This window comes from Myotis myotis, unplaced genomic scaffold, assembly GCF_014108235.1.
Source record: "Myotis myotis isolate mMyoMyo1 unplaced genomic scaffold, mMyoMyo1.p scaffold_m19_p_30, whole genome shotgun sequence".
In the NCBI taxonomy this organism is placed as follows: Eukaryota; Metazoa; Chordata; class Mammalia; order Chiroptera; family Vespertilionidae; genus Myotis; species Myotis myotis.
Genome location: NW_023416336.1, coordinates 433,417 through 449,229, shown reverse-complemented (window position 1 = coordinate 449,229; position 15,813 = coordinate 433,417). Strand labels below are relative to the sequence as shown.

Below are 15,813 nucleotides of genomic sequence, written 5' to 3'. Positions count from 1 at the left end.
TGAAGTGTGTGGACACGTTGGTCATGCGGACAGATGGGAGAGTGAGGATCACAGAAAGTCATTGTCCGGCGCTGGTGGGATGCCATGCTCAGCCCAAGAGGGCCTTCTGGTGCCAGCGTCAGGCCCATCTGCTGGAGGAAGGCGGCCCTGCCCCGCGCCTCTGCTCAGTCCCATCCGAGCACTTGGCCAGCAGCCACCTGCGCGGGGTCCTCAGCAGGGACCGCCACCTGGAGGCACCACAGCAGAGTGGCTTGTTTTGTGCTTGTTTTTGCTTTTGTTTTTAAAATAATTTTCTCATACGTTGCACATCAACGGGCACCGTTTCCTTATCACAAAAGTCAGCGGGAAGTATTTGGAGGCAGAAGAGAACAAAGCCAGCAGACTGCTAAAACATTGGCAGCCCTGGCCAGGGGACACGCAGGAGCCATGTTAGAGGTGTCTGTTGACCTTCCAGCCACATCGCGCCTTAAGGTTTCTGTTATTTCTGGAAAAGTCCGTCAGCCGTGCCTTCTGCGGAGATGCGTTGAGGCTGAACTAATCACGCATGCCACCTTTTCTTGGGGGAGTTCAAAATACGTGTTTGTATATTTAGCCAAGCAGAGTCAGGAGTAGGGAGTTGGGTTCCTTTCAAGTATAGCTGCCAAAAAGGAAAGCATCTCGCTGAGCGATGGGGCCCTGGGGACGGTGGGGGCTGCCCTGCACCTGCCGGGCGCTCCCTTATGGTGGTGCCTGGGCTGCCGCCCCCCCCCCCCCCAGAGCACAGAGAAGACGGGAGGGGTATGGGGGGAGGAGGAGGGGCTCCTGGTCTCCACGGCCTCCTGAGGCTTTTCACCTCTTTCCCCGCCTCGTTCTGCTCCCTAAGGCGTCCTCAGCAAGAGGGCGCTCTGTGGATATCTTTCCCCTCATGACACTGGAATGCCCTGGCATTTGGCCCTTAATTCACAGGAATCCAGAGAAAAAAGAGGGGCAGTAACCCCATAAACTGTTCACTGGAGCCTGGACATGGCTGGCCAGCTCCCTCACCACCCCACTTAGGGTAGAAAGAGCAGTTTGGAAGCTGAGTCTTGAGGCCCTCACATAAACGAACAGTGAACCTCTCCCAGGATGAGGACTTTCAGTGCCCAGGTCAACAGAGCTTATGTTTTCCTCAGTCCGTGTGGTTATGTCCCCGTGGGAATTATCCAAGTTCCTGTTGTTGATTTAGTCTCAGCTCCTGTGTCGCTCCTGTCAGATTTCTTTCCGGCCTTTGCTGCAGTGTTTCTCCATAGAACCCCTGTCCTTCTAAGGGGGCCGCTTCATTGTACAGGGACCCATCGGGCCTTTGAGAGGCTATAGCATCCCTGGCCCCAGGCATCAGTGGCCAGTAGTGACCCCCCTTGCTGTTAAGACACAGAAACACCCCTACTCAACTCCAGTAGCCTTGCTGTTTGGGCAAGAGGTGCCCCAGCTGAGAACCACTGCTAGAGGCCTGGCCGCGGAGGCCCTGGCTCTGCCTTGCAGTCTGGAGCGACCAATGCCTCTTTCCCTGAACACATCCCTCCTTGTCTTTGCAGCTTTGCTCAGATAGTAGTGAGAAGGCTTCCCGAATTTATTCATCCATTTGACATTTCCTCATCAGATGTGTACTGAGCACCTGCCAGCCGTCCCAGGCCCTGACTGAGGAGCCCGTGGCCCACCGGCCATGAGTTACCAGCACCCACATCCCCCCCTACTCATCTTCCACTTGCATGTTAATGCCCAAGTGTCTTCCAGTCCTCCCTGGACCTCTGCTCAGAGTTCCTGCCTAGGGACTGGGCTTCTCTGACACAGTGACTGTGCGCCCTGCCTTTGCTCTGATCCCTCCTGGAGCCTCCGGCAGTGGTCTCCATGTGCTGGGAATCCGGCCAGTGCTGGGCTGACCGAGTGATCCAAGAGGTGTTTGTGTGTCGCCAAGGGTGGATTCAGTTCTGTGACAGGGATCAGGTTTCTGCCAGGTCGTGTTTTTCTCATCTGAAGATTGTGTCTGTCTGTCTGCTATCCACATGGAATGAGGAATGGCATGGGAAACACTCCGGCGCCCTTGGTAAACAGTAAACGTGCCCTGTGTCCTGTACGCAGTGAACGGCCATGTGCACTTCTTATTTCTTGTGCACCCGGGTAAGCCTTGGTCTCACAGGCCGTGCTGTGATCCCTCCCAGTAATGACTTCGGAGACGTAGAATGAGTGTGCCCCCTGCCTTCGGAGCTCAGCCACACGGGGCACATGGACAAGCTAGGCTAAGCAGACAAAAGGCAGTGAGTACAAAATGGGGGAAATCTGATGGAGAAATGGAGGTCTTTAGCTTCGTTTTTCTTTTTTTGTTTTTTTTGTTTTATAGAACATTTCAAACACATAAACAGTCTAGAATAATATAATAATCCCCGGTGTGCTCATCACCTGGTTTCAGCAGTTACCAACCCAAGGACATTGTTTTATTTACATGTCCACCCACCCTCCCCTCCCTCCAAGTACATTGTTTCAAGGCAGATCCCAGATCCTGTAACGGTATCCATAAATATTTCAATATGAATCTCTAAAGATTCTTTTAAAATTGCCACAAAATCGTTGCCTAAAAACAAATCCATATCTCATAATATCATATTTCCGTCAGTGTTCCAGGTTACAATTGTGGTGGCTTTTTCAATAAATCAGAAAACTGGGTCAAAAGGTGTACCTTCATTGGGAGAGATGCTATAAAGGAACCAAAACAGATTTTTTTTTTTTTCTTTCAGGAAAGTAGAATAAAGCAACAGGGAATACAAATGAATAGTTGGGGAGGGTTTGGGCGGGGACGGTCTCCTGAGACCTGTCCAACCTCACCAGCCTGGCACTTCCTGCCGCCCCACGCTCGCCCCCTGGTGGCAGGTGGGCACTGCAGGGGCTTCAGTTAACTCTACGGGAGCATTTACCGCATACCATGACAGAGCTCTTACTGTGTTGCCTGTAGCTTACTGGTAATATTTGGCCACATGGCAAAAATGTGTGTGACACGGGTTTTTTTAAGTGCTGATTGACCACGTAATTTAGAAGTCAGAATATTAAATAAACATCTCTGCCCTTTCTTCCACCAGGCAGCCCAGGGAACCGCGCTCCACGCTCTGTCTGACAGGTACGTTTTGTCATTTTTATGAACTATAAATTGCTTTATGAAACATCGAGCCTTATTTATTGTAGCATATAATTCATAATCGGATTTTGTCCCTCAAGTGTCTGGGAGCTGGGGTGTTAAACGTTTTGCATGCTTGGATTTGTCATGCCCATGTGGGTTTATTACTGCAAAAATCGCCTTGTTGTATTTCACAGGAAGTGTGGAGAGTCCCTTGTTGTTAGTGAAACAAGAGACAAGGAACTGGAGGAAAAGGCCTCAGCACGCAGTAAATTCTGAACTTTGGAATTGGCTGCGATCTGAGCTCATTTTTCAGCAATAAGTACTTCATTTATTTTGAGATGTTTTCGTCAGACTTTTTCCGTATCATTTCCCCGGGAGCTGTCTGGCTTTCAATGAGATTCTCTCCTGAAATACTTTATGCACGTCACCCACTTCATGGTCCTGAGTGCCTGGCTCTTCGCGCTGCGCTTCGGTTGGTTTTCTGACTTGTATTATGAATGAGATCTACCAGCCTAGTCAACTGTCACTCAAACTGTGTCTCACGTCTGGCTTTACTGTATCAAAATAGTTGAATAGGATCTATAGTTACTTTTGAGAGCAGATCAGGCCCTTTTTTGTTGTTGGTTTTTTTATTTTTTCACTTGCTAAGGTTCTGCGTGTGCATGTGTGTCCATGCACGTGTGTGTGTGTGTGTGTGTGTGTGTGTGTGTGTGCATGCGCGCAAAGTGTGTGTTTTAAAGCCCTAACTGGTTTGGCTCACTGGATAGAGCATCAGCCTGGGGACTGAAGGGTCCCAGGTTCGATTCCAGTCAAGGGCATGTACCTTGGTTTTGTGCACATCCCCAGTAGGGGGTGTGCAGGAGGCAGCTAATCGATGCTACTCTCTCATTGATGTTTCTAACTCTCTATCCCTCTCCCTTCCTCTCTGTAAAAAATCAATAAAATATATATTTTTAAAAAAGAATTTTCAAGAGGTAAAGATGTTTCTCTGCACATCTGAGGTTCTTACTGCATCAGAACAGCTGGCTGGTGGGCACCTCGGTGTTACCTAGTGGACTGTCACCACCTCCCTTCCTTACCTGTTCTTCTTGTGTGGAATGAGCAATAATTGACTATGTAACCAAGATCAGTTCAGCTTCTACCAGGGAAAGCCCGTCACGTGGGCACGTGGTCTGCGCACCCGGGTGAAAAGTGTTCCCTCCGGTGGCGGGCTGAGCCCAAGTATGTTTATTACTGTTGAAAAGCCTGCCCCAGCTCGCGTGCTCCAAGGTGGCTGCCGCATCGCCTCAGCAGCTCCTTCCGGGACTCTCCCAGGAGCTGGGACTGCAGTGCTTCTGAGTCTGTGGGTAGAAGGAGGAGAGGCTCTGGATAGAAACACTTAAAATCTGAGCCATTCATTCCCTTTGGCTTCTTAGGTGATTTCTTCAACGAAATGCCCTGAAAAGCAAGAGAAAGTCCTTGGTTCACAATATTGCTCCATTGCCAATGATTGCCAGGTTTCTTTTGGGGGCATTGAATGTAAGATTAGATCGTGGTGATGGTTTCACCACCTTGTAACTATGCTACAAATCATGGGATTGCATCCTTTAAATGGGTAAGCTTTATGGTGATAAATTATCTATAACTAGAGGCCCGGCGTACGAAATTCATACATGGGTACAGTCCCTAGGCCTGGCCTGCAAACAGGGCCATCTTCCCTGGCTGCCTGCAGCCAGCCCCGCCCCCCGCCACCACCCACCCCCAGTTCCCCATTTGCCACCAGGCGATTGGAGCCTGCTGACCAGGGGAAGAGACTGAGAGGTGGTCAGTGCGCCTCATAATGACTGGTCCAGAGGTAGTTCCGCTGTTAGGGTCAATTTGCATATTTCCCTTTTATTATATAGGATAGAGGCCTGGTGCGTGGGTGGGGGCTGGCTGGCCTGCCCTGATGGGGGCTCCCGATTGGGGTGGGGGTCCCCGCTGGGGGGGGGGGCGGAGCCGGCTAGGGCGAGGGGCCATGACGGTTTGCAGACCGGCCTGGGCGAAGGGCCGGTAGTTCTGGTCTCTGGTCATTCTGGTCGTCCTGCCGTTTCAGTCGCTGGGCTTTTATTATATGGGATAATAAAAGCATAATATGCTAATTAGACTGGATGACTTCCCGGACGAAGCTGGGCCTGCGAGGGAAGCCTGGGTCCCAGGTGCTAGAGGGAAGTCGGTGCCGGCAGCCGGGGGAAGGAAGGCCTACTCTTGCACAAATTTCATGCATCAGGCCTCTAATATTTCAATAAATGTCATTATGACCTCTGGTAGAAGGAATCAAACCTATTTTAGGAAAGTATGGGCTCCCTTCGAAGACCTGGTTGCAAGATACAATCAGAAATTAGGACTTCTTCCCAGAAGACACGTGGCCCTGTCCTGGGTAGAAAGGTACATGGGTGATGAGCAACGCTATTCCCTTTGACTTTGTTCTGAAATTCCCTCCAACCCTCCTGGTCGAGCCCCGTAGTTCATCACCTAGTAAGTTAGCACCTGGGCCCCTGTTGATTGCATGACTAAGTGCAAAATAACGTGAAAAGAAAACCATCCACTCCCTAAAGACAGAGGTTCCCGTTGTCACTACTCTCCTTACAAATTTCTCTATCTTCCCATGGAGTAGAGCATTTCCCCCTTAAATATAATAGTTTTTCTGTTCAAACTTGGGGGAACTTGGCTCATTTCAAAGTAATGCGTTTCTCCACCTGCTGGCCTAGCAGCGGGTTGTCTGCAGCTACCTGCTCTGTGCTGCTCCTGTCCTGTGTCCCCTGGCTCGGGCCACACGTGTAATTTCCGTAAGTGAGAACCATCTGTAACCATTTGGAGATGCCATCGGAAACCCTCCTTCCAAATAAGGACTTAGAACACCTACTGAATTCACTGGACTCACATTTTCTAGGGTCTTAAATTAGAGACTCAGAGACAGAAGTCATTTTCTACCACCTTACCTAATCTGGAGGAAACCAGTAATTTCTAGGAAATAGTCAGCGTGACTCCTCGTGACAGCCTAACAGTCTGCCTGTCAGAGGAACCCCTCGGGTGGGGATGGAACTGAGTAAAGATTCATCCCAGGTTCTGACCTTCCCAAGGTGGACATCTAACCCAGTCCCGCTTCCATGTGGCCCCACAACCGCCTGGAGTGCCCAGGCCCAAGGACGTTTGGTACAGGGCTTGGCGCTGTTTTGTTTTAAGATGTGCAACTTGATGATGAAGTGGGTTTGGTCGGCAGGGTTTGGGGATGTGGGTTTACAGTGCAGGAAGCCTGCTTCCAAGGCATTGAGGCGGGACCTGGTAGGCCAGTGACAGTGCAAAGGGATGACATTTCTCTGTCCTTGGTAAGGACCGTAGAAGGCTCATCCCTGTGAGGTGTCAGAGGGGAGAGACTATCCAAGCATCTTTAGAAGGCCAGTCTTGCCTGTCTTTTCACTTCTCCGGTCTCCTGTTTTAAGTAGGCATTCTGGGAGAACTCGGGTGTCTGGTAGCTCATATTGTATGCTTTAAAGTGTGTGAGTCCATGGTCAGCTTCAAGCGTACCAACATCAGAATTATAGGGGTGCCAGAAGATGAGAGAGAGCAAGATATTGAAAACCTATTTGAAGAAATAATTACAGAAAACTTCCCCCACCTGGTGAAAGAAATGGACTTACAGGTCCAAGAAGCGCGGAGAACCCCAAACAAAAGGAATCCAAAGAGGACCACACCAAGACACATCATAATTAAAATGCCAAGAGCAAAAGATAAAGAGAGAATCTTAAAAACAGCAAGAGAAAGAAACTCAGTTACCTACAAGGGAATACCCATACGACTGTCAGCTGATTTCTCAACAGAAACTTTGCAGGCCAGAAGGGAGTGGCAAGAAATATTCAAAGTGATGAATACCAAGAACCTACAACCAAGATTACTTTATCCAGCAAAGCTATCATTCAGAATTGAAGGTCAGATAAAGAGCTTCACAGATAAGGAAAAGCTAAAGGAGTTCATCACCACCAAACCAGGATTATATGAAATGCTGAAAGGTATCCTTTAAGAAGAGGAAGAGGAAGAAAAAGGTAAAGATACAAATTATGAACAACAAATATGCATCTATCAACAAGTGAATCTAAGAATCAAGTGAATAAATAATCTGATGAACAGAATGAACTGTTGATTATAATAGAATCAGGGACATAGAAAGGGAATGGACTGACTATTCCTGGGCGGGAAAGGGGTGTGGGAGATGCGGGAAGAGACTGGACAAAAATCGTGCACCTATGGATGAGGACAGTGGGTGGGGAGTGAGGGCAGAGGGTGGGGCGGGAACTGGGAGGAGGGGAGTTATGGGGGGGAAAAAAAGAGGAACAAATGTAATAATCTGAACAATGAAGATTTAATTAAAAAATAAATAAAAATAAAAACAAAAAAAATAAAATAAAATAAAGTGTGTGAGTCCATGGTAACCAAAGCACAACCCTGATAAATTAAAACTATGAAATGTTTCATTGCCTGAATTTAAAAATTATCTGTGGTCAACCCCAAAGAAAACCTTTGGCCTGCCTTTGTTTGGCCTGAGCAATGAGCTTCATTTACGGTTTAGCCTGAACAGCCAGTGTGTCCGCAGATGATCACGGGATCACAGTCACAATGCAAATCTGACTTCCCCCAACTTACGCCTGCCACCCCCCGACGGGAAGGGCCATGTGTAGGTGGGGTGGCCTGTTTTTCATTCTTTTCTAGCATCAACTGTAGAGTGTTTCATCTGTTATACGCCACTGGGTGTCCGCTATACCAAAGGCGCGGTGGTGCCTCAAATAATGAAAAACATCAGGAGGCCAGGGCAGGAAGAGGGGGCAAAAGCCTCAGTGTGGTAGACAAGCCAATTACAAGGAAACCTCAGCTTGCAAAACGACACAGTGCTTTCCACCTACTCCTGGTAGTGTGTGCCTCTCAGGCGTCTTTTGTTCTTATGGATTTTGTGTCAGTGGGTAGAGAGGGGCAAGGAGAACCAAGATAAATGGGCCGGAGGCTTGCTTGTCCAGGTGAGCCCGGGGTGGACGCACTGCGCGGGAAAGCGTGCTCCGCGGGAATGTGGAAACATGCAAAGTGCCGGAGGAGAAGGAAGGGGGTGTGTACGCAGCACACGGAGTCCTCTCGCTGTGATTCACTTCCCCCTCGAAGCAGTAAATAGTAGGTAACTGTGATGAAAAAAAAGGGCCCTGTGATTTATCAGGCCGAGCAGCTGTGCATTTGCAGGAGGCGGAGGTCCATCTTGAAGCCTGGGCAGGAGCGGGAGGCACGCGAGGACTCGGTGTCAATCACCCGGCGCCTCCGTGGTCCCGGGGCAGGCCTGGAGCTCCGCAGGGGTGCTTTATGGCCGCTGATCAGGAATTCATATTTGCTGCGAAACCTCAAGCATCATTTGCAGTAACCTGGGCTTTATAAAAACGGAGCCTAATTTCATCTGAATAAATCGTGTTCAGCTACTGATATGAGGAGCTGGGGAAAATGGTGCTCAACTTAAAAAAAGGAAAAAAAAGGAATGAACAAGAAAGCCAACGTGAAAACAGTTGTTGAAGCGCTGGCAGTTGGAGGGCACGTGCGGCCCTGGTGAAATCATGCATGTAATCATCTTCTGAAATGTCAGCCTGCCACGGCAGAGATGCCTGCGTGTTTATAGCCTTGGAGACGCATCACCAGACTGTGCCCTGTCAGCCCATCTGGCAGTATTTCAGCTCCAGGATCCATTTATATTGAAATCCAAACAACTACCATTGATTTATTCATTTATGCCACAAGTATTTATTGAGCGCATCCCGGGAACCCAGCGGGCGCCGTGCGGTGCAGGGCTGCGGGGGCGACCAGGAGCGGCCACGCACCCCTCGGGGCTTCGTCGTCCAGAGGGCTGCTGGCTCCCGCATGTGCTGCTCTCAGTTTAGCTTCCTTGAGTCAATCTCGCCCATCGAATGTCCTCTTCCCATTAGGGAGAAGATGATGAAATTAACTAAGTGAGGAATCGCATCAAGTGAAGAGGTTTTACCTCCCTGTGAGTCTGTCTGCATCTAAAAGCAGGACTGGACGTGTCCCCGAAGCAGGGCAGGGAGGACTTTTAAGAATTTCTACATTTTGAACCTGGAAGATGCCCAGGAGGCACACTGGAGGGAGGGTGTCAACCCTGAGACCCACAGTCTCCAGTCTCCAGTGCCAGGGACTCTGTAGTGACGTTCTTCTGGGATGCCGGGTAAATAAAAGCTTCCTGCAGCGCTCACAGCCCTGTCACATTGACAGCCACCCTGTGAGGTAGGAAGGACTCACTTGACCGGCAAGAAGACTGACCTCAGAAGGTGACAGGATTCAGCCAAGGCCACAGGCAGCGAGCGGCAGAGCTGGGACAGGCCTCCAGGCCCCTGTCCGTCTTCACTCAGCAACAAGCAGGCTGGGGTGGGGTTGGGGTCAGGCGACTCAGGCCACGCATATTCTGACAAAGACTTGACTCGGTGTGCACTAAAACTGTCTTCGTTTCCACTAATAATTATAATCATCGTAACATTTCATTCATAACTAAGGTGATCTTTTTATCCCTAGCACCTCGCACAGTGCCTGGCAATTAGGAAACACAATAAGTTATTTGATGAATGGAAGAGAACAGTGAAACATGAATGAAGGTTTTGTGGTTAAAAATGGTGACTTTGGACTTAAATAGGAAACGCTTTCCTGAACCTGGCTGTTCCCATGGCAGCAGACCACCTCAGGAGGCAGAGTCCGGGGCCAGGGCTCATCCCTGAGGGTCCAAGCAGGCCCTGCCTATAGATGCCATAGAATTGAGACGCACTGTTCACTGCCACACACACCTGTCAGAAGGGCTGTCATCAGTAAATCCACAGACAGCAAGTGCTGTGAGGATGTGGAGGAAAGGGAACCTCGTGCACTGCTGGTGCAGCCACTGGGGAAAGCCGTATGGAGTTACCTCAAAAAATTAAAAATGGAACTGCCTTCTGACCCAGCAATCCCGCTTCTGGGAATTTATCCAAAGAAACCCAAAACACTAATTGAAAGAATATGTACAGCCCTATGTTCACTGCAGCATTAATTACAATAGCCAAGATTTGGAAGCAACCCAAGCTCCCATCAGTAGATGAGTGGATAGAAAAAGCTGTGGTACAGCTACACAATGGAGTATCTCTCAGCTGTAAAAAAGAAGGAAATCTTACCTTTTGCAACAGCATGGATGGACCTGGAGAACATTATGCTAAGTGAAATAAGCCAGTCAGAGAATGACAAGTACCATAGGATTTCACTCATGTGTGGAATCTAATTAACAAAATGAACTAATAAGCAAAGTAAAGACACACGCATAGATAGAGAGTAGGCTGACAGCGGTCGGGGGGATGGGTGGCTGGGAGGGGGGTAGAGGGATTGAGAAAAAAGAGAAAAAAGCTCATGGACATGGACAACAATGTGGTGATTGCCAGGAGTGGGGGGTGGGGGGGGGAAGTACCGAAGGAATGAGGTGATAAATGGTGATGGACGGAGACTTGACTTGGGGTGATGGACACACGATACAGTGTACAGATGATGTATTGTAGAATTGTGCACCTGAAACCTGTGTAATTTGTTAACCAGTGTCACCCCAATAAATTCAATTTAAAAAAATTAGTCCAAAAGTAGGTAAGAAAGTCTTTTTTAAAAATGTCAAAGGATTGAACATCTTTTTTAAAAAAGTCAAAGGATTGAAATTAGAGTGTATTAAATTAGAAATTATAATAGAAGAGAACACATGATGCCATCGAGAACTCTCTGCACCAAGAGGGAGTGAAGGCCATGACCTCCAGTCCCTCCCCCTCCTCATGCTTCACCCTGTCCAAGGACTTAAAATGCCCCCCATTTTTCTTTAAATATATGTTTATTGATTTCAGAGAGGAAGGGAGAGAGAGCGAGAGGTAGAAACATCAGTGATGAGAGAGAATCTTTGACTGGCTGCTTCTGCACGCCCCTCATTGGGGATCTAACCCACAACCTGGGCACATGCCTGGACTGGGAATCGAACAGTGACCTCCTGGTTCATAGTTCAACACTCAGCCACTGAGCTGCGCCAACTGGGCAAACTGCCTCCATCTAATTACCACCAATTATTTGTAACTAGAGGCCCGGTGCACAGATTCGTGCACTGGTGGGGTCACTCAGCTTGGCCTGCGGGGATCAGGCCAAAACCAGCTCTCCGACATCCCCCGAGGGGTCCCAGATTGCGAGAGGGTGGTTCTCGGGTGACGCACCCTGGAATTGGGCTCCCTCCTATCTGGGTCTGGGGTGTGAGTGAAGCAAATTTGGGGCTGACAGTGCCCCAGCAGCAACCTAACCCACCACCAATTCCGCAAGGAAACGGGCTCCCACCTCTACTGGTCGCAGCATCTGCCCCCTGGTGTTTTGCAAATCATAGCTACCAGGTGAACAGTCAGATGGTTGCTTAGGCTTTTATATATATAGATTCTTTCTGTCCTCTCCGACATTCATTTGATGCAGGTTCAGTTCTGAGCTCCTCCACTTGGCGAGGCATTGTGCTGGTCTCCACGGAAGACACACACATTCCTTACGATGGAGCCCACTCTGCAGGAGCTGACAGTGGCCGAGGACACGTAGACGTCCGCATAACCACTGTGTATTAAACATGGACATGTGCACGCAGCCCTAGGTCTACTACAGCAGCCGTGTGTGGGCGCTACGCTGAGCATTTCACGCACATGACTCCCTTTAATCCTCACACCACCCTCTCAGCTAGGAAGGAGAGATTAGCATGAGGAACTGAGAGATGACATTTTCAATGAAGTTTCATTTCATTTACCAAATACTCTCCCTGAAATCCCAGGGAGTCTGGTTTCCAGGGATACATAACTTAGCCAAAGCCTCCAAACTGGTCTGTCTGACTCTGTCAGTTCTCTTAGCTGCTTCAGTAACATCGCGCACACACACACACACCCGTAAATTAATAGGAAGAGTGTCACCAGGGGGTACAGGGGTAACACTGAAGTATTCAGAGCACAGAGGAAGGGGAGGGGCCTTTGAGGTGGCATGTGAAGGACAAGTGGCATCAGGACAGGCCACCCAGGATGGAGAAGGGGAGGGCCAGCCTTCTCTGCAGAAAGAATGGCCTGAGCAAGGCCAGGCTGAGGCATGAGCAAGGAGCAGCAGCCCCCACCCGAGGTGTGGGCCCTGTAGGTTCTCGGCAGCCTCCAGGCAAGGCGCTGGTGTTGGGACGCCTATCGCTCCACAGCACTTCCTCAAGCCTGCGGTCCAGCCTCATCTTCCACAGAAACCGTGAATAACCAGCGTACCCCACTCCCTCAGCTCCTATTCCGTCAGCACAGCATGTACCCGCTGACACGGGCGTGCTTCTGCCCTCTGCGTCCTTATGCATTTATGTCTGATCTCAGCAACGAGTAAGGACAGGATCCACACCTTGAATGGCAGGGCGCCCTGCCTACAAAGCGGCTGCTCAGTAATGACTTACCCAAAGCCTTTCCAACAAGAAAGACCAAGAATGCCGCTCATCTCTGATTTCCTGGGAAGGAGGGGAAATGCCAACTGCAGCCTGGACGTCAAGGAGCAAGCAAGGGGGTCTGAATCCTTACACTTGGGTTGGAACTTGCTTTGGGCCAAGGAGTCACCCTCTTAGTCTTGACTTTCTTAGTTGTATAAATAGGAGGATAAGAGTGTCCCCTTGTTAGGTTTCTGGGCAGATTAAATGAGGTGGTGAGTAGAAGGGCTCTGTCAATCTAGCAATCACTCTGTTGCCCACTAGGCAAAGTCTCTCCCCAACGTACCATGAGACTCTCTTCCAGTCCGACCAAGAGGCTTAAAAACCAAAGTATTAGTGTGGATTTCAGATGTGGAAACATGAATAACTAATTGTATGGGGCATGCTTTTTGTTTGTTTGTTAGTTTTGTGTCATTAAATTTTTTTTAATCCTCACCCAAGGATATTTTTCCATAGATTTTTAGAGAGAGTGGAAGAGAGAAAGACAGAGAGGAACATTGTTGTGAGAGACACATTGATTGGTTGCCTCCTGCACAAGCCCCAACCAGGGCCCGGGCCAGGGAGGAGCCTGCAGCCAAGGTACTTGCCCTTGACCAGAATCGAACCCAGGACCATTCAGTCTTCATGCCGATACTCTATCCACTGAGCCAAACCAGCTAGGACTGTATGGGGCATGTTTTTACCCCAACATTATAAGAAAACTAGTGGCCAGTGCACAAAATTCATGCACATTAAAAGGGAATTAATTAGAGGAAATATTTTAATATTGCTGTTTGCCCTTTCTCTATAATAGAAGTGTCAGAGATTAAAGAAAATTAGTAAAATGTATATGAAAATCTTCCTCCTGTCAGAGTCTGGGGCACACTGCGGGACCCAGAGTCAAGTCCCTGCCCACCCGTGTGCACCTTGAAATCGTGCGAGACCCAGACCCGGCCGGCCCCACCCCCATCAAGCCCCACCGGGTAGGGGACACAGCCTCAGGGCCCCCGGGGCAGGGGGCGTGGCCTGAGGTCCCCCGGCCCAGCACCACGCAGCCTCAGGTCCCTGCTGATCACTCGTTACAGCTCGTTATGGGAACCCCGCCTCCACTGTAGACGCAGCCATCTTGTGTTACAGGAACCCTGCCTCTGCTGTGGGCGCAGCCATCTTGTGACGGCATGATGGAGTGAGGGTCAATTTGCATATTACCTCTTTACTGTATAGGATAATATCAACACATTCCAAGAACTATCCCTCACTACTGCTCATTCTGCCCCTACTTTGGGGCAGGTTCTCACCCAGCCTGTTCTCCCCTGAGCTACTGGTGGTCTCGGGATCTTCGGGAGGCTCACGCTCGCCTGCAGCTGATCACCAAAGAACTGTTTTCATCTTATTATTTCAAAGCAAATAATCACATTTCAAAAGCCAACACGATCTCTCAGATCACATGGGGATTTCGGGTGGAGATCTGTTTGGGGACTATGATAAGAGAGATAACACTGAATGGCGCATGTCTCTAAGGCTGACAGGCCCGGCCATGCTAACCAAGGTGGCCCCTTGCCTAGCAGCCTCCCGAGAGGCTGTAAGTGTTCCTGCCCCACCTTGGGGGGCTGTTAGCTTAACAGGCCACATTACCATCTGAAATGCAGGCTATCAGGTCTGAAAATCAGCTTTTAAAACCCCCTGCACTAATTTCCACACTACAGCTGAATAGCTCCTGAGAAGCCATTGAGTTCTATCAGGTAAATAACACACATTTTAAAAGCTCCCAAACTTGTATTTTACAAATAGAACAGGACAGCCTGGAAGAAACTGTTCAGCCTTTTTGAGTAAATAAGTTGTATGAAGCCACTGATTGCCCTTTGGGATGGTTTAGTGGGTTTGGGGAAGCCCAGTAATGATGGGAACCTGATGCTTGGGTATAAGGAGCAGCAGGAAGGGGGGGGGGGGGGTAACGGGGGAGGAGGTTTAACCTTGTGATCAGAGCCCACAGCTGCTTCAGGAACAGCTGGGCGACTCAGTGTGGCCTTAAGAGGGTTTGAACTCTTTAAAAAAAGTTAGTGTGAATGACTGCACAACAGGGTGAATGTTCTTAATGCCACTTGAAAATGGTTAAAATGGTGCATTTTATATGATATATACAGGGTGTCCCAAAAAAAAAATGTATACACACTTTGAATAATTATTTTTTCCAATGGGTTAAATCTGAAAAGAAACATCCGTTGAGCTATCAGCTGTTATTGTGTATACAATTTTTGGGACACCCTGTCTATATGAAACCACAATCAAAAGTTTAAAAAAACACTGCCCTAACTGGTTTGGCTCAGTGGATGGAGCGTCAGCCTGCAGACTCAAGGGTCCCGGGTTCGATTCCGGTCAAGGGCATGTACCTTGGTTGCGGGCACATCCCCAGAAGGGGGTGTACAGGGAGCCGCTGATCGATGTTTCTAACTCTCTAGCCCTCTCCCTTCCTCTCTGTAAAAAATCAATAAAATATATATTTTTTAAAAAAAAAGTTTAAAAAAACACAATGTATGTCTCTGCACATCCTAATATTCTAGACACCCCCTCCCCGGTGGTCCCCTTTCTCATGTCTAGACTGGGAAGCGGTGTTCTCACAGATTTGAGGTGCTGGAGTTCTGGCCTGGAGATTCCTTCCTCCCTTCTCTGCTGGTGGGGAAGCCCTCTTGCAGGTGACCCTGATCTCCTGTGGTGGGCAGCCCACCCTCCCTGCCCGCTCCTGTAGCCAGCGTCTGTGAGCTAATCGTCCACACTGCCCGAGTTAACCGGCTGCGGGAAAGGGCGGAGGGAACCAGCTGCAGGAAAAGCCCGGAGAGCGGCTTCACAAACACTATCTCTGAGGCCTGCCAAACGCTTCACGGTGGACAGAGCAAGTGCTTCCACCTCAACTCAGCAGGTGAGAAAAGGACGCAGAACAGCCAGCCAGTGCTCGCTGAGAGGAGGCTGGACAGGCCCACGATGGAGCCTGTCCTCCAGGGGGAGGCGGGGGGGAGGAGAGGCCAGGTGTGTCAGAGGGGAGGAGGAGAAGGGGAGAGATGGCTCCAGCAGGAGGAACAGGATGTGGGCAGGCATGGAGAACTGACACGTCTGAGCAAAATGTGGCCTCACTTTGAAACGTTGGGAGGAGCTAATATTGCCCCAGCCAGCTGGAAGGGAACAGGGAACCTCG

At 49.5% G+C, this 15,813-nt stretch overlaps 1 protein-coding gene across 2 annotated transcripts in view; it reads left to right on the top strand.

The window, feature by feature from the left end:
- AFF3 (AF4/FMR2 family member 3) overlaps positions 1–15,813 on the top strand; it is a 498,351-nt gene that overhangs the window by 397,053 nt on the left and 85,485 nt on the right. For both annotated transcript variants that reach the window (XM_036302283.1, XM_036302282.1), the window contains one exon: positions 3,090–3,127. In XM_036302283.1, the coding sequence (XP_036158176.1) occupies positions 3,090–3,127 (38 nt within the window). The remainder of the gene's footprint in view (positions 1–3,089; positions 3,128–15,813) is intronic.